General features: G+C 43.1%; 1 protein-coding gene across 7 annotated transcripts in view; it reads right to left on the bottom strand.

The window, feature by feature from the left end:
* Nucleotides 1–1,563: 1,563 nt before the first annotated feature.
* Nucleotides 1,564–25,418, bottom strand: part of KAT14 (lysine acetyltransferase 14) — a 37,140-nt gene continuing 13,285 nt past the window's right edge. For 4 of the 7 annotated variants that reach the window (XM_071211566.1, XM_071211567.1, XM_071211568.1 and 1 more), the window contains 7 exons: nucleotides 24,037–24,218; nucleotides 21,656–22,075; nucleotides 20,962–21,530; nucleotides 8,050–8,186; nucleotides 6,854–7,029; nucleotides 5,361–5,551; nucleotides 1,564–2,282 (listed from right to left, as the gene is read on the bottom strand). In XM_071211566.1, the coding sequence (XP_071067667.1) occupies nucleotides 2,109–2,282; nucleotides 5,361–5,551; nucleotides 6,854–7,029; nucleotides 8,050–8,186; nucleotides 20,962–21,530; nucleotides 21,656–22,075; nucleotides 24,037–24,218 (1,849 nt within the window). In that variant the 3' untranslated portion in view covers nucleotides 1,564–2,108. Of the gene's footprint in view, nucleotides 2,283–3,664; nucleotides 4,023–5,360; nucleotides 5,552–6,552; nucleotides 6,623–6,853; nucleotides 7,030–8,049; nucleotides 8,187–20,961; nucleotides 21,531–21,655; nucleotides 22,076–24,036; nucleotides 24,219–25,418 lie in introns of those variants that run through there. The other 3 variants (XM_071211569.1, XM_058287607.2, XM_004472387.5) reach the window with 3 other exon arrangements.

Raw genomic sequence — 25,418 nt, 5'->3', positions numbered from 1 at the left:
AGAGACACAGATTCCCAGTGCCGCTGACAAGAATATAAGCAGACACAGAAGAACACACAGCAAATGGACACAGAGAGCAGACAACTGGGGGCAGGGAGGGGGGGGTGGGGAAGGGGAGAGAAAAAAAAAATCCATCTGTTTTAGAAACACCTACCTAAGTAGGTAGGTGTGAAATTTTGTCTGGGATTTACTTTAAAATACCTTAAGCAAGAAACAGAGACAAAACTTGACAAAGTCTTGATAACTGTTGTGTACATGATTTAAAAATTGCGTAATTTAAAAATGTAAAACAAAGAGTCAATTAAGGCAGAGCTTATTTCAACTCCTTGAAGTCACGGAGACAAATGCTTCAGATATCCTTTGCAACAACAAATGCTTGATGTAAACAAACATACATATTACACTTTGATGTCCAAGTTTGGAAAATGTTGCTTCAATTTTACTTCATAGGGTTTCAATCCATTTTGTCAACCCTAAATCTTGAAACTCCTTCCCAAAAAAAGAGAAAAGGAAGGAAGGAAGGAAAAGAATAAAGAAAGGAGATAATGTGCTATAAATTCTTCATACAAAGGGAAATGGAGCCTGGACTCAATTTCCCCAGGTAAAAGAATAATGTCCAGATTGCTTTAACATAGGAGCTGGCTCTAAGTACAGCTTCTAGCACAGAGGTTCTTATGGGCCACAGACCTGTGATGGTCAGTTTTGTAGAGAGTGTTCAGCTTTCTTCAGATTCTCCAAGGGATCCATATCTCAAAAAAAGAATGACTGATGTTAATTACAGAGGGTTTGGAAGGGAAGTGGATGTGGCTCAAGTGACTGGGCTCTGTCTACCATATAGGGGGTCCCAGGTTTGGTTTCTGCGGCCTCCTGGTGAAGGTGAGCTGGCCCACGCTGTGAGCTGACTCAACAAGATACAACAAAAAAAGAAGCACAGAGGAAAGACAATGAGACATAACAAAACCAGAGAGCTGAGGTGGCTCAAGTGATTAAATACCTCTATCCCACATCAGTTCCTGGTGCCTCCTAAAGAGAAGATGAGAAAAGGCAAGCAGACACAGAACAATATGCAGCAAATGGACAGAGAGCAGATAGCGCAAGCGGGGGACAGGGGTGGGCGGATAAAAATTTAAAAAAATTTTTTTTAAAGAGTGTTTGGAAACAAACCAACTTGATTAAAGTTCTGGCCATATGTTGTTACAAGGAAAGATTTTTATTTGCAGATATCTGACACTTTGGAAATGCTCTTGCTGGATCCAAAAAATCCTGATTGACAGCCTGATTGACAGAAAATTATCAACGGTTCACCGCTAACCTCCACAAATGCACTAAGCCAGTTAGTCCTATAAAGACACTGTAGATCTTGTCCACAGCTGGCTCCACTTCCCCCACCGCTCCAGCGGGCCACCTCTCCAGGGGCCTGAGCCAGGGAGGGAAACCTAAACAGCAGGCTGCTCGGCCACTCCAATCCCAAACCGACTGCCACAGACCACCGGGAGACCAAGATCGCTGTTCCCAAGTCCCTGTCAGGGAGACGCTAACAAACAGAATAGGTGAAGCAACATGTGGACACAAATGTTTACTGTATTTTTATTTACTGTGACCAAAGTTAGCAAGAGAGACAACAGAACTTCAGTGCCTTAGAAGTCCTGGACTGACAACACAGTTTCCAGGGCTGGGAAAAGGTTGAAATCCCTTTATGTCATCATCTCAAAATCGCCGCTCATCAGCCCGAGGACACAGGGCAACTTCTGTAGGAGAGGCCTAGGGCACCCTTTAAATCAGGTCAGAGCCTCTCACCAAGCGTAGCAACGGAGACCTCTTTTCCGCTTCCAAATGGTCAGGTGGAGAGCAGCTGCAGCGCTCCGTTCTGGCTAACCGCGGAGTCCCAAGACACTGGCTGACGGCCTCCCTGCAGCGTTATGCCGCTGGAGGTCTGCTTTCTACTCACTCCCCTGCCCCCTGCTCTTCTCCCCCCGGTTCAGAGGCTGAAGGACTCTAATCGCAGACAGGATCAGAACCAACCGTGACGTGAGGAACCGCCTCAGGTCTCTGCAAGGACCTGTTCTCTCACAGCGTGTGCGTTTCTCTGTGAAAGAGCCAGAATCGCCTCAGCGTCGGAGCCTCAGAAAGAACGCGTGTTTACACTCCTTACTCTCCAGAGGGTAATATTTATCATAAAAATCTAAGACATATTCTTCAGTCTTGAATCCAAATTTCTGGTACAGCAGCATAGCAGGGTTGCTTGCCGAGACGTGAAGGGTTACATCCTTGCCCATGCAGGTCTGCCAAAAGAGTGGAAAAATACAGGAGGAAAATGAAACGGCCTGAGGGAAAGCGAGTGGGTGAAGAAACTCTTTCAAGCACAGGTAGTTAGTTATGGAAACAGGAGACCTTGGGGCCTGAGGCACTGCAGCAATGGGCAACCGCAGCTTGCTGCTTATCAAAACAGTCACAGGACTAAGGTAGCTGGTGAGATTTGGGTGGGTTTTTGTCTTTGAAGCAAAAGGCCAAGAGGGATATTTTATTCTCAACTTTATTATTTATAATTTCATTTAAATATGCCCAACGTATTAGTATCAAAAACTTCTAACAAGCTTAGAAAAAACAGAACAAGATGAGTTCTCGTTTCTTAAACTAGATATTATTTTGTACATCCCCAAACTTGTAATAATTCTCCTAGAAAAGATGCTAAACTATCTGCACAGATATTAAATATTAAAACTGTAATTCTAAAAACTGCAGACATTCTGAGTCCCCAAGTACCCCTTCAACCTACCCCCCAGAGTTGACCGAATTAGGTTCTCAGAACTGATTTAGAATATGTTTCTCTATATTTAGCAGTAGCCAAACAGAGAGGAAAAGAATAATATTGATATCAACACAAGGTAAGTTCTTAGGTTCTTTAATCAGCTACCCAAAAAGTCATATAAATCATGATCTTGCCTTAATGAGGAAGGCACTGAAATACTGAAGTTGACAGAATCCTTGAGATTTTTTAAAAATATATTTTTATTACAGAAGTTGTGAACTTACAAAACATTCATGCATATGTGTGGAATTCCCATTCAACACCCCTTCACCAACACACCACACTGTTGTGGAATATATACATTATGAGATATCATCATCAGACTATTACCACTACCTATGGTACATAGCATTCATTTGGCATATTTTCTATAATCCCCTATTACATGGTACATTTTTGGCATTGATGAAAGATTATTACAGTATTGATGTTAACTATAGTCCGTAAGTTACATTAATTGTATTTTTCTCGTGCTTCTCCATATTTCTACCACCCTGCAATAGTGACGTACGCCCATTCTAGTTCACAGAAGCACACTCTTGCATTTGTATTATTAACCACAATTCTCATCCACTCTGGGTTCACTGTGATCCTTGAGATTTTGTTGTGGGAAACTGGCTTACCTGTTCCTTACTATAAACCTTATACCTGTTCTATTGTAGATGTTGCAGTTGTTAGATATTACAGTTGCTCCCTATTATCGATGATGTTACAGTTCTAACAGCAAACAGCTGCCTGGTAGTTTCCAATAAATACGAGGTGGAAACTAGGTCAAGGCTCTCAGTTCCAGAAGCTGTGAGTCCCCTGGTCCCATCTTTTATCTCCCCTCTTGTGTGCATCTCTCTCTGGCCATTATTTTGTAAAGTTTTGTGTTGCCTTCCCTTCAAGTAAACCTATTGTGAGCTGATCACAGCAAGATTTAGTTTTTCTTTTTTTGTTTTTTATTTTACCCTTGAGATTTTTTATTTTATCCTTGAGATTTTTTATAGTCAATGATCTCTATTTAAGATCTTCTCTGTCAAAGGCCATCTGACAGTTTTCTCTGCTTAAGTCACATGCTGCATCCAAAGGTATTTTTCAGATTAGAGAACAACTAGTACACAAGGACAAGAGCATGTTAAGAATACATAAAGCAAAAGGGAGCAGATGTGGCTCAAGCAGTTGAGTGCCTGCTTTCCACATGGTAGGTCCCGGGTTCAGTTCCCAGTGCCACCTAAAAAAAAAAAAAGGAAAAAAAAACAACTCAGGGGAGCCGATGTGACTCAGTGGTTGAGCACTGGCTTCCCACATACAAGACCCCGGGTTCAAACTCCAGCACCCAGTACCTCAAAAAAAAAAAAAAGCAAATTTTGTGGGTGCTGTTGGTATTCCTTAAACTGCTAATCTACACAGTCCAACCACAGCCAAGGGGTCAGGTGCTGGTGAGCATCTCCCATATTTGGGCCCTGGGGTTTCTGGATAGGCTGGGGAGCAGGGTATCCACAAACGAAGACAAAGACAAGCCACTCCCTCGCCCACCCAGGAAGCACTCAAGAAGGCCTGACTTCACCGGGCCTCACATCAGGACCCAGGGACACACAGGTTAGACCCTCACCAGTGAAGGAAAAGGCAGGAGATCCTGTAAGCACTCGGCTAGGCTAGCAGGGTGGACAGGAAGTGAGAGGAGTCTGTAGGTGGGGTAGAGCAGAGAAGGGAGGGGCACAAGGAGGCACAGCCAAGAAGGTTGCAGGTGCACAGAGCATCGCCAGGCGGCCCCTGTTAATTGCCAAGTGGGTGACTCACAGAGTCACTGCCTGAGAAGTGAGAAAAAAGCAATTTGTAGGAAGATGGCTCTCAAGGTTCCCACTAACATTTGGGAATTACTGTGCGAGTTTCATTACAAATTGGAAAAACATTTTATCTTCTCTGAAAAACAAATTTTGCCCACATAACATACAATCTCCATACCAAATCAAAGTTATCAAAAACATTCTGGGAAAAAAAAATTCTTGCATGTTTTTCTGATGCTGGTATATAAACATATGGTATAAGGTGATGCAGATATATCGAAGGATGAAATATAACAGACTATTTGAAGGAAGTCTCAGAAGCCTCATGCCAGCTTATACTGTGACAGTAACATTTTAAAAAATCAGCAGTAATAAAATATGGACTAACTACTTATTGATACAGTTTAGCTAAGAGTTGAAAAATACTTAAGAACTGACGCTTGTGTAGTTCCGCTTCCACTTCTCAGAGATGGGACAGGGACAGTTCTCAGAGCAGTGGCAGATACCTACATGGGTGCGTTAGGTCTCATTTGCAGGACTTCCTGATTTTATATATTATCCCTGTTCACAAACTGGTTTTGTTGAAACCTGCATAATAATCTTAGTTTATGTTAGGGGTCAGAGGTTTTCGTCTGTGTGTTTTAAGCCTCATGAATGATGACTGGCTTCTTCCCACTTGGTTTCTGAGGCTGCCGGTCGCCCTGGGCCCTGCTTCGTTCCTCGCCAGGTCTTGCTGGGGAACCCAGAGGCAAATTGGTACATCATGAGCACAGACAACTCACCTGAATCAGGTGATAAATCATGAAAGTCGCGATCCCTGCTCTTCTCCATTCGGGATGGACAAACAGAAATGAAATGTAAGCTTCATTGTATTTCACGTCAGGGACCATGAAACCGAAGGCAATAATGACTTTTTTATAAAGGACAACAACACTGAAGTCTGGATACTGCAGGCACTCAGATAGATCAATGCCTAAAGAAAGAAAACAATCAGACATTCAAACCGTGGTGCCTTTTGCAGGGATGGACACCAAGCTGTTCAGTCTGTACTTAGAGCTATACCTGCATGCTAAAAAGCCCAAACATGAAGACAAAGGTATTACCAGACGTCCCACACATTCGGATCATAAAAATAAAACTGTATTTTAGAAAATATCAATATTAACAAAGTTTTAAGTATGTATGTTAAAAGCAAAGAGGCAGATAGGGTGGGTAATCAAGAGTGCACAGGTTCCAAACTGGATACCCGTGGCTTTGAACTCAGCCTCCTCTCCCAGGCCTGTGATTTAGTTTTTAAATGTCTCAAGGGCGCAGGTTCTGCAATGCTCGGAGGAGCAGACCTAGGGCTCACAGTTGGCCTAAAGGCCCCAACAGTGTTCATATTGTTATTTCTTCACCCAGCACTCATAAAATTTAAATGCTTTGTACAAATGCTACATTTCACAATAAAGAAGTTAAATAAAAAGAGATTCCATGCATAATGTATGGAAGGCACCTAGCACAGGGGCAGGAAGTAGCAGGTGCCTTCAGAATGTTCCTTTCGGTTCTCGTACTGCTCCCAAAAGAATAAGTACAACTCTGCCACCATAGCACTATCACATGATGTCAGACAATAAAGATGGCCCAGCTCTAAACCTGATGAAATCTCATCTAACATCGGAGGACATGGATGGTTTCCTTCACATTGCAAAGTAGCATGGCAAAGTGAATCCACAAAGAACATGTTTTATTTGGCAAATAAAATGTGTCCCTTTAACTGATTGTTTTGGTTTTCTAAGATAATTTGTTAAGGCTAATAAAATGACTAAATTAGATTATATGGGTTCACTCAATCTGAAAGTCCATGATCGGAATATCAGGTTTTGTAAAAACCTTATCCGCACTGATGCTTTCTAGGGAACAGTTGCATAAACAAAGCACCAAGAATTATTAGACAAAAAGCAGAAGTGTCCAAACACGCCCAAGCTACCAGTCTGTTTATCTTTGATAGACATTACCTGGTATCTAAACATATGTAGAAGCAAAACAGGATGAATCTTTTATTCTGGAAGCAGAGACATACAGGGAAGAGAAACAAACAGAAACACTGTTTATTACTTTAATAGCTGGCTTCTTCATCTTAGGAAAGCAAGAGGTATTTGTATTAACATTTCTAAGTTAGTAGAGATAAACTAAATGAAACTACAGGAGCAAAGGTTTTAAGGTCACATGACATACACTAGTTAAACATTACTATAGAGATATGGATCTGCCTAGGTTAGAAGGGGGAACATACCAGGCCAGAAAAACTCATGACACATAGAGTTTATCGTTGGGATGTGGTTTGGCCGAACATAGCAGTAATCGAGAGGTGCGTCGGGCTCAGGCATCCACTGAGGCTCACTCCTGTGCAAGTGGGAACGGATCTGTGACAGGAGCTGTAGTTTGGGTGGCTTTGTTTCGTAATCACGCCTCCAGTAACACAGAAAATAAACAAATTCAACATTACTCCTAGTCATTTGATTCACATAAACTCTCTAATCTGCTTGAAGTTGTAAATGAATTTGTGCAGCTTTATATGGTAGCTAGTTTGAGAATAGCTATGATACTTTCTTGGTTTGGAATTCAAAATTCACGCAATAAACATTCATCAAACCAGACCCCTCTGGACCTGTGAGGAACTCAACTCGGTGCTGGCGAGCTTTTATGAACACGGCGGGTCCCTGGTCACCAGGTGAGGAAGCAGAAACTGCCTCGTCGCTTGCCCCAGGGAGCACTCTGTCACAGGGGTGGATGCACCTCCAGTGCTGGAAGCGCCAGGGACAAGGCGGGCTCTGGGCAGGCTCCCAAGCTGTCTGCCCAGGAACGTGGTGCTGGGCAGCGAGGGCCAGAGCTCACAGAGCTCTCAGGGAAGACACCATCCTCTCAGACAGTGTGAGACACTGCCAGGGCCTTGCCAGGGGACACAGCTTCCAGGGTACTGTCTACACAGTGAGACTCAATGTGGGAAATTGTCCCCAAATCAGTCTAGATACATGCCCTGTGGATATGCCTCTCCCAGTTCTCCCATTTCCTTACTTCACACTAATAAATATATAATTCATTATTATTATTATTTTTAGGAGGTACTGGGGATTGAACTCAGGACCTTGGACATGTGAAGCATGAGTTCAAGCACTGAGCTACATGCACTCCACTAAATATATTCTTTAATAGTTTAAGATGGAACAGTGATTACGATCATCATAGCAAGATCTAAGGGTTAATTTATCCTTCTTTTTTATTTTTCTATCAAACAATCATCTATTCTCCAAAAAAGTACAGTTGAAACAAGCAAAGGATGAAAGTGGTCCTTGAGCAGAGAACTCAATCCTTGTCAATGCCCGTTCACAATTTTGGGGTCTTAATTCACTCCAACAGGGTAACAGAGTGCAGCAACCACAAACATTATCCCTCATGACATCCTCAACATCACACCTCTTCTCTGTATACCTGATATATGGTTTCAAGATCCGAGACGTGTAAGGGCTGACAATACTTTGGTCCACAGCCATATCTTCTGATCCCACCAAACGATACAAAAATTTAGTGGTCTGGTGCCTAAATCCTTTCCTGGATGGTAAGGCAGTCTAGAGGAAAGAAATGCTGGTTATATGTAAATAAAATTACCCAAAGGATTGGTTTAATTTCTACATATAATTAAACTTTATGTCAGAAAACAGGTCTTTTTGCATTACTTATTTGCAAATTTCAAGGCTCAATACAAATCTTTGTGTAAAACTAGATATGAAAAACTAACTCCGGTTGGAATAGTTTAAAATGAAAATAATTTAAAATATTTTAAGGTTAAACAAAATTTTTTAAGTTATTTTTTTAAACATAAGTGAAAGGCAGGACTGAACATTTACAACTCATTTTTTTTTTTGGCTTGCAGGTTCTCTAGGCTTCAATTTAAACGTCCATATTGTGCCTTTAACCCATTCATTAAATATTAACCAACACAAGTATCAAAGGTTAATATTATACGATTACTCTGTTATCCAAAGAGCCATATGGGCCAGTTATTACTGTATGGATTTAAAAAAAAATATGTCTCTATTCAAATGAGTAATCTGACAAAACTGAGACTGACAGAGGTGTTCATTCCTAAAACAAATCGTGAATGCAGAGAGGCCCTGCCAGAAGGTTCAATGAGGCTGTGCCTTTGTCCATCAAGGAAGTCCTCCTAACAGAACTGGTGGGTTTCCCATACTTCATGCACCCTCAAGAGCTGGAAAGCAGAGGTGCTGTCCTTCACTGAGTGCTGCTCCAGGGCCCAGTCATGTTGCAACAGAACGTGTGCAATTAGGGTTTTACAGCAAAGCACTCAGGTGGAAGATTAAAAAGCACATTTATAAAGTGGTTTGGCAAGGGTTGGATGAAGTTTAGAAACCAGAGTTGTTTTTGTAGAATCTGTTTGCTCTTCACCTAGAAAATAACTTTCTTGGAAGAAGACCAAACATTCCTTCTTTTATAATTTACACTCATTTTTCCAAACTGGACACTAAAATTTTCAAAAGCCAACTTCAAAATTCTCCCAGGGCTTTGAAATAAGTTTCAAAGTGAAATTCAAAGAGGTGGTCCATAGTTTCCAAATATGGGCACCAACAATTCTTCCCATCCCTGGGGGAACATATGGCTCCTCCTGTCAAAAGAAAGACTATTTCCTCTCCCCTTAAATCTGGGCTGGCCTTGTCAATGGCTTTGACCAATTAGAAGGTGGCATGGAAGTAACATCCTGGGACTTTTGAGTTCATGCCTTAGGAGAACGGGCGGCTTCCAGCCTCTCCCTCTTGGAGCCCAGCTGCCAGGGAGTCCAGGTTAGACCCCAAAGGACTAGAGGTCACCTGGAGAGAGGCCCTGGAGGAATCAAGGGCATTTGGGGCAGTCTAGCCAAATGCAGTCACGAGTGACCCCAGCCTTCAGCAAGGGGAGTAGAGGCACCACCCAGCTGTGCCAGCCAAGAAACAGAATCAGAAGAAATAGTAAACAGTTACTGGTTTAAGCCACTAGGCTTTCAGGTAGTTTGTAAAGCAGCCACAGGTAAACGCAGCACAAGCTGCTGAACCCCTGGTCCAAGGAACAAGGTGAGCTCTGTGGAACCCCACCATTTCTTCCCATTATTTCTGCCTGAACCACTACCACTGCCTCCTCCTGCTCTCCTGCTGCCATCCTATCCGATATCATCCATTCTCTACACAGAAGACAATTCTTCTAAAAACTGGTAAGTTCACTTACCTTGATCCAGCCTCTTCACTATGTACTGAGAATATAGTCCCAACCCCTTAGCCGTGATCTGCAGGACCCCACCTGATGGGGCCCCTGGCACCTCTGTGGCTCCATCTCCCACCACCCATTCCTCCACCGTCACCTTATTCCAGCCACATATACCAAACTTATTCCTGCCGGAGGGCCTGCACTAGAACTATTCTGCCCCTAAGTTTTTTCAGCCTCAGTCTTCCTTATGACCTGCTCAGAAAAGTTGTCCTTGACAACCCAGTACAAAGAAGGGCCACTGTCCCCATTCCTGCCCTGCACCCCATGGGGCTTTGCTGCCTGCAGTGCACGCGCCTCGCAGGACATCACCTTGTTTGTTGAGTTCCTTAGTTACTGTCATCTCCCTGCTCAAGGACGGACATTCCATAAGGGCAGGGATTCCTTCTGTCTTAATTCACTTCAGAATTTCCAGCTAGAATAGCGCTTGGCACATATTAAGTACTCAATTTACTTAATGTGTGTGTGTTTTTTAAAAAAGATTTATTTATTTATTTATCTCTCTCCCCTCCCCCCCCCCACCCCGGTTGTCTGTTCTTTGTGTCTATTTGCTGCATCTTCTTCTTTTGTCCGCTTCTGTTGTCAGCGGCACCGGAATCTGTGTTTCTTTTTGTTGCGTTGGCTGACACGGGACTGTGTTTCTTTTTGTTGCATCGTCTTGTTGTGTCAGCTCTCTGTGTGGGTGGCACCATTCCTGGGCAGGCTACACTTTCTTTTGGGCTGGGCGGCTCTCCTTACGTGGCGCACTGCTTATGCGTGGGGCTCCCCTACGCGGGGACACCCCTGCATGGCAGGGCACTCCTTGCGCACATCAGCACTGCACATGGGCCAGCTGCACACGGGTCAAGGAGGCCCGGGGTTTGAACTGCGGAACTCCCATGTGGTAGACGGACGCCCTAACCACTGGCCCAAATCTGCTTCCCTTACTTAATGTGTTGAAGGACTAAATGGCTGGCGAAAAAAGCCCCAAAGTCCAATAAGTTTGGAAAATGTTAAATGAATTTTTTTAAACTTCTAGTCTAAACAAAATGGAGAACTAGGTGGGCTACTGGTTCCCATCCCCAAACCCAACTAGGAGATACCACAGAAGTGAGGGGGATAATGAACAACACAAAGGCTGTGAGAGCCCCAAATGACTGCAAGGGGCTGAGTAGCAGTGAGGCATCCAAGAGTAGCCCAGGCCAGATAATAGTTCTGCCTCCAAGACAGGGATGGGGAGAAGCTTCTGGTCAAGCCACTTCCTCTCCCCAGCTCTACTCTGGGGAGATCACTGCCCGTCGACTTGGACAGCCAAGCATCTGCTCAGGAGCCCCAGAGCCTTCCTGAGTTGGAGGGTAGACACCACTCTGGACAGGCCCCGAGCACTCCATAAACCCAGACAGTAACAGCAGAGTGAGGCGAACAGCAGCATCTCGGTCAGAGGTCATGGACGGTTCCCTGAAAGGTTGCCTAATTGTGGGAAAAGGTTGGGAAGTAGTTGAGCCAAGAGCCTTGGACTTTACTAAAATTACCAAGAGAGTCACAACTAGGACCCAGACTTTTGCCTCTCCCCCAGGTCTGTACTGCCAGCAAACACAGCTGACAGACCACAGGAATATGAGATCACAGGAAAAACAAACAAGACCCACAAGTAAGGGATGCAAGAAAATAAAAGGCTAACAAACAAGGCTGTACAGAAAAGGCAAAATTTACCAGACAGACAAGAATTTTTAAAAAGCACAAAAAGTCATCAGAGAAACGCAAATCAAAACCACAATGAGATAGCATTTCACACCCACTAGTTTGGCCATAATCAAGAGATAAGAAGTACTGATGAGGATGTGAAGAAATCTGAGCCCTTATGTTCCCTGGTGGGACAGAAAATGGCACAGCCACTTTGGAAAAAGTGTGGCTGTCCTCAAAAGAAATATACACAGTGTTACCGCTTGACTCAGCAATTCCACTCCTAGGTTTTTGCCCAAAAGAAATGAAAACATGTTTACACAAAAATCTGTACACGAATGTTCATAACAACATTATTCATATAGCCAAAAAGGTGGAAACAATCCATATGTCGATCAACTAAAGAGTGGATAAGTAAAAATGTATACAATGGAATATTATTCAGCACTAAAAAGGAATAATAAAGTACCAACATCCTACAACACGAATGAACCATGAAAACATTACGCTATGTCTAAGAAGCCAGCCACAAAAGGTCATATATAGTGTATGATTCCATTAATATAAAATGTCCAATAGAGACAAAAAGTAGATTAGTGAAGAGATAGGGGAGTTAGTGGTGATAATTAAAGGGTTCCGAGTTTCTTTTAGGGGAAATGATTTCTAAAATTGATTGTGGTAAGAGTTACATAACTGTGAATATACTAAAAACCAATGAAGTATACCCTTTAAATGGGAAAATTGTATGGCATATGAATTATACCTCAATAAAGAGGTTACCAAAAAAAAAAAAAAAGACTCCAAAGTAATGAGGGATTCTGAAAACAGGAATGAGTAGTTATGAAGAAGAACCCATTAGAGATACCAAATATTGAAAACTTGATCACTGAAATAAAGCACTCAAAAATGATGTTAGGGACAAGGCAAGAATCTCTTCAAAAAAGCAAAGAAAATGATGTAAGTAATGGTGTCAACATCCACACATCAGGAGTTCAAAAGGAGAGGGAAAAAAAAGGTGGGAGGGTAATGTTTAAAAAAAGAATGATGCTGTACATGTCTGGTAGACCAAGATGAAGGTGTAGGACATTCCAGGGAGCAGCTCCCTGCAGAATCAATGATCAACTAGCAAAAACTAGCAGAATTATCTACCTCAAAAGTCTGGAAAACAGAGTAATCGGGTGAGTGTCAAGTCAAGAACACAATTCAAAAATGGGAGATGCTTGTGGGGCCTTGCTGGCTGCTCCTCCACCACTGTCCGGTCCGGTGTGGTGGCCGTCTGCACTCTGAATGTGGGCCCTGGCCCTCTTCCAGAGGGAGAGGAGTAACCCCTATGCTCAAATGGGAGTGTCTGTATGTCCCTGCCAAGCTATCTGGTGGAACCGTGAAAGACTGAACTGGGAAATTTGTCTTTTGCTCAAATTCCCAGAATTTGCCCTGCAGAGAGAAGGGCTTGTGGACAGCTGAAGCATTAAGTCAAAGAAGCCTGGGACAAAGGATCACCTGCTTTAAGACACACAACAGAATACCAGGGTATGGTGGAAGGTCTATGTCACAGGGAGTAGAGGGACATTCAGATGTCTGTAAATGAGGGGGATTCCTAGGGCCACGAGCAAGCAAAAGCCATGGAAAAGACACAGGCTCAAAAGAGACAGAAGATCCTACATTTCAGATTCGCCTCGGGCTGATCTTCTCAACAGGAGGGCTAAACTCTGAAAGACAGCACCAGCCAACAGAGAATTAACTTACAAAGACAATGAAAGGTGTTTTTTGGTGTTGGTTGGTTGATTTTTGTTAGCTCCTGACATTCAAGGAAATCTGTCATATCACTAGCTGTATAAAAATTAAGAGAACAGCTCAGGGACTAAACCCTAGAGTTAAAACATTAAAAAATTAAAATATTAAAATGTACGGGGTGCAAAAAAAGGTTACAAAACAGAAAGAAAAGCAAGAAGAGATGGCCCACCCAAAGGAATAATATAAAAACTCATAAATCATCAATGAAGAAGACCAGATGGGAAGAGGATGTGGTTCAATCAGTTGGGCACCTGCCTACCAGAAGGAAAGTCCTTTTGGAGGCTTCGGTTCCCAGTGCCTTCAAAAGAAGAAAAGCAAGACAGCGAGTTAATGTCACAGGCTGGCACGGCAAGCTGGCGCAACCAGATGATGAAACAAGAAGACACAATGAAGAGACACAACGAGAGACACAACAAGCAGTGAGCAGATATGGCTCAAGTGCCTTCCTACATGGGAGGTCCCAAGTTTGGTTCCCAATGCCTCCTAAAAAGAAGATGAGCAGACACAGAGAGCACACAATGAACAGACACAGAGAGCAGACAGCGAGTGCAAACAACAATGGGGGAATGAGGGAGAAATAAAGAAATGAAATAAAACTTAAAAAAACAAAAGCAGACTTTGGACCTAACAAAGGCTTTAAAAAATGAATCATCAAAGTGCTCACAGAGATAAATGAAAACATGGGGAAAAAATTAAAGGATATCAGGAAAATGATCAATGAACAATAAAAGAATTTTAATAAAAGGACAGAAATTTGAAAAAGGAACCAAACAGAAACACTGGAAATGAAAAGCACAATAACTGAAATGAAACTCTCTAAAGGGTTTCAACAGCAGATTGGAGCTGGCAGAAGAAAGAATCAGTGAACCTGAAGACAAGACAATCGAAATGATTCAGGGTGAAGAGCAGAAAGAAAAAGAATGAAAAAAAAAAAAAAAGAAAAGCTAACAGAGCCTAAGAGATCTGTGGGACACCATCAAGCATACTAGTATGTACACTTATGGGTTTCCAGAAGAAGAAAGAAAGGGGCAGAAGGAACATTCAAAGAAATAATGGCAGAAAACTTCCCAAACTTAACAACAACAACAACAACAACAACAAAAACCCATGAATATAAATTTATATATATAGTGGGAATGAACAAACCCCAAAGCATAAACTCAAAGAGAACCATATCCAGACATGTAACAGTCAAACAGTCAAAAGAATCAAAGACAAGAGTACTGAAAGCTACAAGAGAAAAGCAATGTGTTATGTAGAAGGGAGTCCCAATAAGATTAAGTGCCAATTTCTCATCAGAAACCATGAAGGCCAGAAGGTACTAGGGCAAAATATTGCAAATGCTGAAAGTAAACTGCCAACAAAGAATTTTATATCTGGTGAGTCTATCTTTGAAAAATGAGAGCAAAATTAAGACATTCCAAAATAAACAAAAGCTGAGGAATTTTGTCACCACTAGACCTGTCCTACAAGAAAAAGCAAAAGGGAGTTATTCAGACAGAAAGGAAGGGCATTAGACAGTAGACAGAAGCACACAAAAAAATAAAAATCTCAAGTAAAGGTAACCACATGAGTAATTATAAATGTCAGCACTATTTTATTATGTTTTTTGGTCATTTTCACAATAGACCATAATTATATGTCACAAAACAAGTCTCAATAAATTTTAAAATATTCACATTATACAATGTGTCTTCTCTGACCACAATGGAATGAAGCTAGAAATCAGTAACAGAGAGCCAGAAATTTCACAAATATGTGGAAATTAAATAACACAATCTTGGGAAAACGGACTTGGCCCAGTGGTTAGGGCATCCGTCTACCACATGGGAGGTCCGCGGTTCAAACCCCGGGCCTCCTTGACCCATGTGGAGCTGGCCCATGCGCAGTGCTGATGCGCACAAGGAGTGCCCTGCCACCCAGGGGTGTCCCCCACATAGGGGAGCCCCATGCGCAAGGAGTGCGCCCGTGAGGAGAGCCGCCCAGCGTGAAAAGAAAGTGCAGCTTGCCCAGGAATGGCGCCGCCCACACTTCTTGTGCCGCTGATGACAACAGAAGCGGACAAAGAAACAAGACGCAGCAAATAGACACCGAGAACAGACAACTGGGGGAGGGGGGGAAATTAAATAAATAAATCTTTAAAAATAAATAAATAAATAACACAATCTTAAACAACAAATGGGTCAATGAAGAAATCTCAAGTGAAATTAAATAACTATCTCAAGGTGAATGAAAATGAAATTATAACACACCAAAATCATGGGATGCAGCAAAGACTGCTGAGAAGGAAATTTATAGCTCTAAACACCTTCATTTTAAAAGATCTCAAATCAGAGACCTAACTTCACAATTGAAGGGTCATGAAAAAGAACATTGTAAGTCTAATTAATATCACTAGTATACATTTTAAAACGTTAAAATGGGAGACTTTGTTTTATATATAGGTTACCATAAGAAAAAAGAACATATGTGTGTAAGGAGGGAAGGGGGAGTATATGGGAATTCTGCACTTTCTGCTCAATTTTTCTGTAAACACCAAACTGCTCTAAAAAGCCTATTAAAAAGAATGTATAACTTTTTATTTTTAAGATTTTTATTTATATTTCCCTCCCCATGCCCCTGTTGTCGGCGCTCGATGTCTGCTCTGTGTCTGTTCATTGCCTGCTTATCTTCTTTTGTAAGAGGCAGTGGGAACTGAACCTGGGACTACCCATGTGGGAGGGAGGCACCCAATGGCTTGAGCTACCTTTATAGTGAAGAATCAACATTTTACATAAAGGCTCTGACCACAACTCAATTAAAGTAGAAATAATCAGATCAGTTAGGAAAATCTTTAAATTCTTGTGTTTGAAATCTTAAAAAAAAAAAAAATCAATAAAGAATTCTTGGGTTAAATAGGAAATGAGAAAAATTACAAAATGCTCAGTAAAATCACATTATTTCAAAAGTCATGGCAGTGGACTTGGCCCAGTGGTTAGGGTGTCCGTCTACCACATGGGAGGTCCGCGGTTCAAACCCTGGGCCTCCTTGATCCGTGTGGAGCTGGCCCACGTGCAGTGCTGATGTGTGCAAGGAGTGCTGTGCCAGGGGAGCCCCACGCGCAAGGAGTGCGCCCCGTAAGGAGAGCCACCCAGTGCGAAAGAAAGTGCAGCCTGCCCAGGAATGATGCCATACACACAGAGAGCTGACACAACGAGATGATGCAACAAAAAACACAGATTCCCGTACCACTGACAACAATAGAAGTGGACAAAGAAGACGACACAGCAAATAGACACAGAGAGCAGACAACCGGAGTGGGGGGAGGATGGGGAGAGAAATAAATAAATCTTTAAAAAAAAAAAAGTCATGAGGGAAGCAGATGTGGCTCAAGTGATAAGACTTCTGCCTATCATATGGGAAGACCCAGGTTCAATTCCTGAGCCTCCTGGTGAAAAAGAAGAGAAAGCGTGCCTGTGTGGTGAGCCGAGTGCCCACGTGGCAAGCTGAATGCCCACATGGTGAACTGAGTGTACACACAGCGAGCCAAGCACCCACGTGAGTGCTCCATGGTGAGCCAGTGCCTGCGCAGCAAGCTGAGTGACTGTGTGGCGAGCCACTGCCCGTGTGGTGAGCCAGTGCCTGTACAAATGAATCACGCAGCAAGATGATGATATGACAAAAGAGAGGGAGGACCTGGGTTCGATCCCTGGGGCCTCCTGGTGAAAAAGAAGAGAAAGTGTGCCTGCACGGTGACCCAGTGCCTGTGTGAGGGCCAGCGTGGTGAGCAGAAGTGCCTTGACAAGTGAGTCACACAGCAAGATGATAATGCATCAAAAAGAGAGACAAGGGGAGAGTCAAGGTGAAGCCAGTAGAAACCAGGAACTGAGATGGCGCAATTGACAAGGAACCTCTCTCCCCATCAGAGGTCTCCAGGATCCAATCCCAGTGAATCCTAGAGGAAAGAAAATGAGAAGAGAAGACAACACAGACAGCAAAAACAGCAGGACAGGAGGAGGGGAAGGGGGGAAAATAAATGAATCTTTAAAAAAAAAAAAAAGATAAGATTATGCATTGAACAAATGCATTTACAAATGCTCCCCTCTGTAACTGCATTAAAATGATACTAGAGGGACGTGGATGTGGCTCAGCTGATAGAACTTCTGCCCACCATATAGGAGATCCAGGGTTCAATATCCAGGGCCTCCTGGCCCGTGTGGGAAACTGGCCCCGAGTGCTGCCCCACACAGGGGTACCAACCGTGCAAGGAGTGCAGCCCTGTGCAGGAGTGCAGTCTGCCCAGCAGTGGTGCCACCCACATGGAGAGATGACGCAGCAAGATGACGCAACAAAAAAGAGAAACAGAGAAGAGACGATATGAGACACAGCAACTAGGGAGGTGAGGTGGAGCAAGAGAATGATCTCCCACTCCGGAAGGTCCCAGGGTGGGTTCCCAAAGCCGCCTAATGAGAATACAACAGACACACAGTAACACAGAGAACAGACAATGGGGGGGGGGGGGGGGGGAGAAGACACTAGAATTCCAAGTTAAGATGGAGGATTAAATGCAAGGATCCAATTTTACACTCCCCCTCAAAACCCCATTAAAAATAAAGAAACAGACTTAATTTTAAAATAACAACAACAACAACAAAAACAAGCATACAAGAACAGAAAGATCAGGAGAAGAAACAACAGCATCCAGGAAGTATATAGTAATTGCTGGTAATTGTAAAGCCAAAATCCTAAACTGGCATTGAGTAAGGTGAGAACCAAACTGAATTTATACCGCAGGACCCCCCTAAAACCCAGGTGACAGCACCAGATTCCTCTGGAAGTAGAAATAAATGGAGCAGTAATACAAAGACCAGGTTAAAAAGACAAGTGGATAGTAAGATCCTTCGGATCCCTCAATTCCATGCTGCCAGGCGATGGCGCTCTCCCAGCTGGGACCTGGAGGCTCAGTTCCTAGAGAAGGTAACAGAGGTTTCTGGATTGGGCAGCTCAGATGGAGTCAGGGCGAGCACCTGAGGAGCTGAATGCTAAGATCTCTCTTGCCCCACTTGACAAGCAGATTCTGAGACTGAAGTCTCTTCCCTGGGGTCTGATTAGTTCAAGAGGAAAGACCTAAAGCAGGTCCTCAGGAAGGGACTCTGTAATGGCATAAAAGAAATTATATTTGGTGCCTCGTCATCCTGCCTGGCTTAGTCGTAATTCACCTTTTGAGTGAATAACCCAGCTAGCCATGTCCTGGGCATAACATAACTAGTAAGGATGATAGAGCCCCCCCAGCTTCACTGGCCCTTTCACACCACTTGATTTACTAGCGAGGCCTGCATCTCCACCTGGCTTGGGTGATAAGAAGCTTCCTGGGTTTCTCCAAACGGCCCTTCCTGCTGCTGCTTTTCACACTCTGTAGTTTGAAACTTCCAGGCCCCATTATTTAGTGGGTGACCCCTGTCCTCTCTCCAAGCTGCCCCCTGGAGGACATTCACCCCACAAATAACTGCTCTGAGCCTGTCCCACAAGCTGGGGTAGGCCCTGGCAGCCCAGTGGCAAGAAATACCGAGGACCCCACTCCTTCTGCCCATGTTGTTGCCCCATTCCCTGGCATCTCAGCCAGCCCTGCCTGCTGTTCCGCCTGGGACAAGCCATTTTGGTCCAGGGGCACCATAATGACCTGGACCAGACCTCCTCAGGAGGGGCTCACAGAAAATGAAGTCAGAACATGATCTACAAAGACTGTTCAGCTTACCTTCTCCTGGAAGTCATCATCATCAAACAAGAACTACAGCCCTTTTCTTACACAGCCAGGGGTGTGCTGGCCAAGCAGTTTTTTGGATACTAAAAAGTGTATCCACTTTAAAAAGCAGAGGAATGATTAACACTACAGTCAAAGAGCGGCTCCCTGGCGGGGACTGGGAGGTGCACCTGGGGTCTTCTACGGTGACTGTAACACTTATTTCTCACCCAAGAGACAGGTACGTGGGTATTTATTCTACAAATCTCTTCACCTTACCCATACGTTCTAGGCATTCTTCTATATGTACAGCATGTATCACAATTAAAAAGATAAAATACAAGAAAAAAAGAACAAAGAAAAAAAAAGGAAAAAGGCCAGGAAGACGGTGATTTACAAAACTGGGCCTCAGGCAAGTGCAGCCAGGGGAGGCCTGCGGTAAGCTGCAGTAGAGAGTGGGCAGGAAGACTGCGGAGGGTGAGGCCTCAGGGAAGGGGTTCCGCCTCCAGCCACACCCAGCAAATGACCTAGGCCGGTGGCAGACGACTGGATTCTCTGGAGGGCTCAAGGGAGAGATTCCGGATGCAGGAAATCCAAACACAAGTCAAGGCGAGGAAGCTGTGAGAGTGGAAGTGGACACAACGAGCAGGAGGCTCCTGGCCCCACCCATTCGCTCCTAGAACACAGGCAGGCAGGTAACACTTCCCAGGGAAGGAAAGATAGAAAGGAGTGGGGGAAAAAAAGAAAATGAAGAGGATCCAAATAGATCAGAGATAAGTAAAATATAGCCCACACTCCACATCCAGCCCATTGCCTGTTTGAGTAAAGTTTTAATGCAATGGAGGCACACCCATTCATTACATATGTCAATGGCTGCTTTCCCAAGATCTCCACAAAGTTGAGTGGTTGTGAGAGAGACTCTGCAGCCCACAAAGCTGAAAATATTTTCTATCTGCCCCTCACAGAAAAAGACTGCCAACCTCTTGTCTATAGGGTACAACATCCAAATAATATGGGTGTTTTTAAAACAAGAGAGCAGAAGAAATGGGAAACAGGAAATCAAGAACCCTTCCCAGAATTCAAGAAGGAAAATTTCCAAACTGCAAAGGCACACACACGAAATGCCCAGCACTATGAAAGAGAAAAATCCCCACACGTGTACATCATTGAATAATACCAGAACACTGGCAGTAATGAGAAGAACCTACCAGCTTCCAGAGAAGAAGAAAATAGAAAAACGTGCAAAGAATCCAAATAGGCAATTCACAGTTGGAGAAATGTTTAACCTAGCCTGTTATCAAAGAAATGCTCAAAATAAAAAGCAGGATTTCACTCTATGCCCAACAGGTTAGCAAAACCTAAAGGCTAGCAAAGATATGGAGAAATGAGACTGCTCATTCCTGCTGGTGGGAGGGCAGTCTCGAAGTTCTGAATGTATTAATAACTAACTGTTCCCAGGAGTAACTCAGAATGTGGGTTCCACTGAGCAATGCTGGCGCCCACTGATCACGAGGCTGCTGTTTCCACATGCTATCTCCTAGCCACACAGACATTTATACATTTTCAGACCCTCCCTGGCACAGTGACTGGTACACAGCATGTTCTAAACAGATCTGTCAAACAATGGCACAAACCATACACTGCTACCCTCAGACACTGAGAGATACAAAGGGAATTTCTAGGTCATGTCTTGTATGCTGCAGGAGGAAAAATCCCTCGGCTATATTAAGGAGTATCCATATCAAATAATTTCAAAGAATAAAGCCCAGCTTTTTTTCTTTCTCTCTCATTTTCTTCTGTCTTCCAAAATTACTCAGGATTTTAAAAGTCACAGCATAACTGCTATCCACTCCACAGCACTGCCTGCCCCACCCCCGCCCCTGCCCCCGGAGTCCAGAGCACATGGCAACCTTTACCTGGTAGCGGTCGAGGATTCTGAAGTCCTGGCAGGTGGTTCTGTATGTGGCTGGACCGGCTGGAAGCCTGGAAACGCCTCCGTCTTTGGCTCCATAAATCCCGTCAACCAACAGAAGAGCAGCATTAACGACCTGATCCAAGTCAAAAAGTGGTAATCCCCGATCTCTTTTCGCTTGTCTGACAATCAGTTTACGCTTCAGTCTCCGAGCTTCCGGCGTCATAGCAACAGCACTGGGACAAGCTTCCAGCCTCTTCAGGAGCAGCTTTTCCTCGTAGAGGCTCACGGGCGTGTACTTGGGACCTTTCGGTTTCGTGTCCTTCTCCAGTTGAGGTTTCCTCTTTTCTCGAGGCCTTGCTTGCAAAGATGTGTTTGAATCCGAGTCCTCACTGTCAATGTCCATCCTGTCGGGTTTTTCCTCCTCACTCTCCACCTCCTGCTTTATCTGGTCGGGGGCCCTGACCTTCTTTCTGCCCCCAACCACTGTCCCGGAAGCTGCTGCACCAGCAGGGGGTGGGACATACTCCATCCCTGGGTCTATGACTCCATCGCCTTCCACCTCATCATCATCTGTACAGAGAATAGAACAGTGTAATCAAGACAGAGGAAAGAAGCGGCACAGAGCGGCTCAGGCCCACCAGGTGAGAATTACAGCCCATGCCTACAAGAAAAGGCTCAGGAGAGATAAATCCTACCATGAAACAAGGCTTGGGGTGGCATCACATCAGGAATGAGATCTGCTTCTGAAAGCAAGCTGGGCGTGGCTGAGTGAGAGGCTGGTGTTCCAGGGGCAGAGAAGTCCAGAGATGGAGAAGGAGAGGGGCTGGTGAGCGGCGTGCGATCGGAGGAGCTCAAGGAGGAGAAGTCAATCACTTCCCCTTTTTCAAGAATCATGTCTGGCCTGCGGCCTCGGCTTATGAATTTTACAGGGGTAGAAGAAGTGCTCCTGTCGAGAAAGCCAGCCGCTTCCTTCTGGGCTCTTCTAATGTCTTTTGCTTCCTGAGTTCGAGACCTTTTCTCTTTCAATTCCATGGCAGATTCCACAGGATTCCGGCTCACCCGTTTCCTCAGTCCCTCAACAGTAATGATGGGGTCTAAAGTTGGTTTTGAGGCTGCTAGAAAAGAAAAAACATCTAAATTTTTAAACTAGGCTTCTTTTGCTAATTTATTACTCTAAACCTAGTACTATGTTCTACATAAAGAAGATGTAGATGAAGAAGATGTTCAAAGAATGCTCTAAATTAAAATTCTTAACTCTTAACAAGAAAAAAGAAACTATATAGCAAATTTAAGTAAGTACCATATTTCACCTATTGGAATTGGTAAACATTAAAATTTGATAATGTTCAGCAAGAGCATGGGTAGATAGGCATTATCATATCTTGTTGGTAGGCGCCTACCTGGTTAGCTCAGTTGGTAGCGCATGAGACTCTTAATCTCTTATCTTGTTAGTAGGGCATAAATCTTATTACAATTTTTTGCAGGGCAATTTGGACATATCAAATAAAATTGTGAATGTATATGGCCTTTGACACAGCAGTTTTGTTTCTAAAGATTTATTACAAACATATTTGCACATGTACACAAATTTGTATAACTGTAGCACTGTTTAAAGTAACACTAAAGAGTAGAAACAACCAAAATGACCATCAATAGGAAAATGGTTTAGTAAATTATCATACGTATGGTTAAATACAATGAAATAAAAGAAAATAAGGCAGATCTACAAGATGCCCCAGGTATACTGGTAAGTAAAAAAGAAAAAAAAAAAAGGAAAAGAATTATAGTATGATTCCATTTGTCTTTTTAAAAGAAAATAAGAACATGTGTATGTGCTTAAATATGCAGAGAAAATTTCCAAAAAAATTCACAAGAGACAACAATGGTTGTTCTGGGACATGAAACTGTACACAGGGGCAGGTGTGGTGGCAAAACTTGACTTCATACCCTTCAGTACTGGTTTTCTCCAAATATATTTTTGAAAATGTAAAGCTCATTAAAAACTTTTTAGATAAGAGAAAGATCAATACATGATAATAATTTTTTTGTTATTTTTTTAAGTGTGAAAATGGCATTATGGTTGGGTTGTAAAAAAGAAAAGTCTTTATCTCTTAAGAGACTCATCCTGAAATTTTTAAGAATGAAATGTTAATGTCTGGGATTTGCTTTTAAATAATACGGGGAGGTGGGGAGGGAACAGATGTGCCTCAACCAACTGGGCTCCCGTCCACCAGATAGGAGGTCCAGGGTTCAGTGCCCAGGGCCTCCTGGTGGGGGCAAGCTGGTCCATGTGACAAACTGGCCCATGCAGGAATGCACCCCACACAAGAGTGCTGCCCTGCGTGCAAATGCCACCTCGTGCGAGAAAGCCACCCTGTGTAGCGGTGCTGGCCAACACGGAGAGCTGGTGCAGCAAGATGACACAAGAGACACAGAGGAAAGAAAACAAGAAATCATAGCAGAACAAGGGAGCTGAGTGGCACAAGAGAGTACTCGCCTCTCTCCCACTCTGGAAGGTCCCAGGGTTGGTTCCTGAAGCCACCTAATGAGAGTATCAGCAGACACAGAAGAACACACAGGGAATGGACACAGAGAGCAGACAACGGGCGGGGGGGAGGGGCGAAATAAATAAAATAAATCTTAAAAAAACAAAATTCAGGGGGGTGGGGATAGATGGAAGGTTGATGGAAAGTTCCCAGGGGTGTAAATTAAAAAAAAAAAAAGATTGTCAGGAGTTAACTGTTAGAGTGGGATGAAATGGACATGGGAATCAATCATTACTTTATTCTCCCCACTTTTTTATATGTTTAAAATTTTCCATATAAAAAGTTTAAAAACAGTCAAATTGAGAAGAGAGACCTTTCACATATCAAAGGAAATTTAGAGAACTGGTGTCCTCATTAGAAAACAATAAAACACTTTTATACAATACTTACTTACAGCACACCAAAAAAAAAATGTGTAATGATAAACTGCCAAGCAAGCAGCACAAAACACAGCGCTGAGCCATGCCTAGAAAAGCAGGACTGTCTTCTACGCTCACGGAGTTGAAACACTAATGTTCTCCCAACAGTACCTTTTACTTTTAAAGTAGAGGCAGACAGCTTCTCTGCTTCAGGTTTCATCGTCGGGGGCTTGTTTTGAACAAGTTTCCACCATCCTGGTTCTCCAAATTCCTGAGCACCCGAGCGGAAGTACATAGGACTTCCCACACTGAGGCAACCCGCTACAGTGCTCCACCAGGTTGAAGTCTTTTTTCTGAGGAGACCAAGAATTCAAAAATTACTGACTTCTCAATTCAATCATTATATAGAAAATATTCTATGTAGACTCTCTATGACTTGTAGCCTATGATATGCTAAGGAACTTCCAATTTTCCTGGGAACAGAGCCTAAAAGTCAAGAGAAAAGCTCTAGAGTCTGACTGCCTGGCTGTACCACCTTCTGGCAGCCTCAATTTCTTCATCTATAAAATCGGGATAAAAGAATTTACCTCACAGAACTGCTGTAAAGAGTAAATGAAAATGATCCAAACAAAGCAAACAAAATTCTTCTTACCGTGATCATCACGATTATGGAGTTCTACAGATCAGTTTTAACAAATTTGAATTGCTTTTATATGTACACTAGTAAGCACAGCTCTCAAAAAATAAAGCAAACAAACCTAACTCCAAGACTGGGCCTTTGGGGATGGAGGTGACTGACTAGTGCTGGTAAATACTTCATTTTGCCAAAGATGTGGATGCATCCCTCAGTCTGTTCCTATCTGACTTTACATACTGGGTTGGTAATATAATAAACATCACATGATATACTCAACAATCACAGAGTTGAACCTTAGGAGAAAAAAAAAAAAAGGCAAGCATTTCAATGTAACTATATAAGGACACATGTAACAAAATAACAAAATGATGTGTTAAATGCCAACTATTCAAGTTTATGTAAAAATCCTTTTAAAGGCAACTGTTATATTCTACCTTGAAAATATAATAGAAATAAACTCTAATAGGTCTAATAGGTGCAGCACTGTCTGAGATGGGGAGAATGACAATTAGCTTCCACCCCAACCTTTGGGTCCCAGGGCACTTCTCCCACATTCCCACCTTTTGCTAACCTTCCCAAGCCCCTGTTCTCTTGTGCAAAGGTTATGATCAAAAGAGAAACAATTCCCACCTATCACTTCAAAGTCATTCTGCCCAGGGAAGGTTTCCTCTAATTTGCTTATCAAGACTCTAAAAAATACCAAGAAAAAAAAAGAGAAACACCATGTCTCCAATTGAGCAGAAATAAAATTACTTAAAGATCTCCTACACAAGCAATTCTCAATGTCTAGAAGGTCAAAATTATTTTCACAGTGATACTAAGATGGTATTTGCCTTTTTCACTTTCACTTTCTTACAAGTGTGCTGTGGAGTTTCCCAGAGGCTGCATAATATGTGACAGCCAACAGACTGAATGC

Source organism: Dasypus novemcinctus, chromosome 24 (assembly GCF_030445035.2).
Source record: "Dasypus novemcinctus isolate mDasNov1 chromosome 24, mDasNov1.1.hap2, whole genome shotgun sequence".
Lineage (NCBI taxonomy): Eukaryota > Metazoa > Chordata > Mammalia > Cingulata > Dasypodidae > Dasypus > Dasypus novemcinctus.
This window is presented reverse-complemented; position numbering and strand designations above follow the sequence as displayed.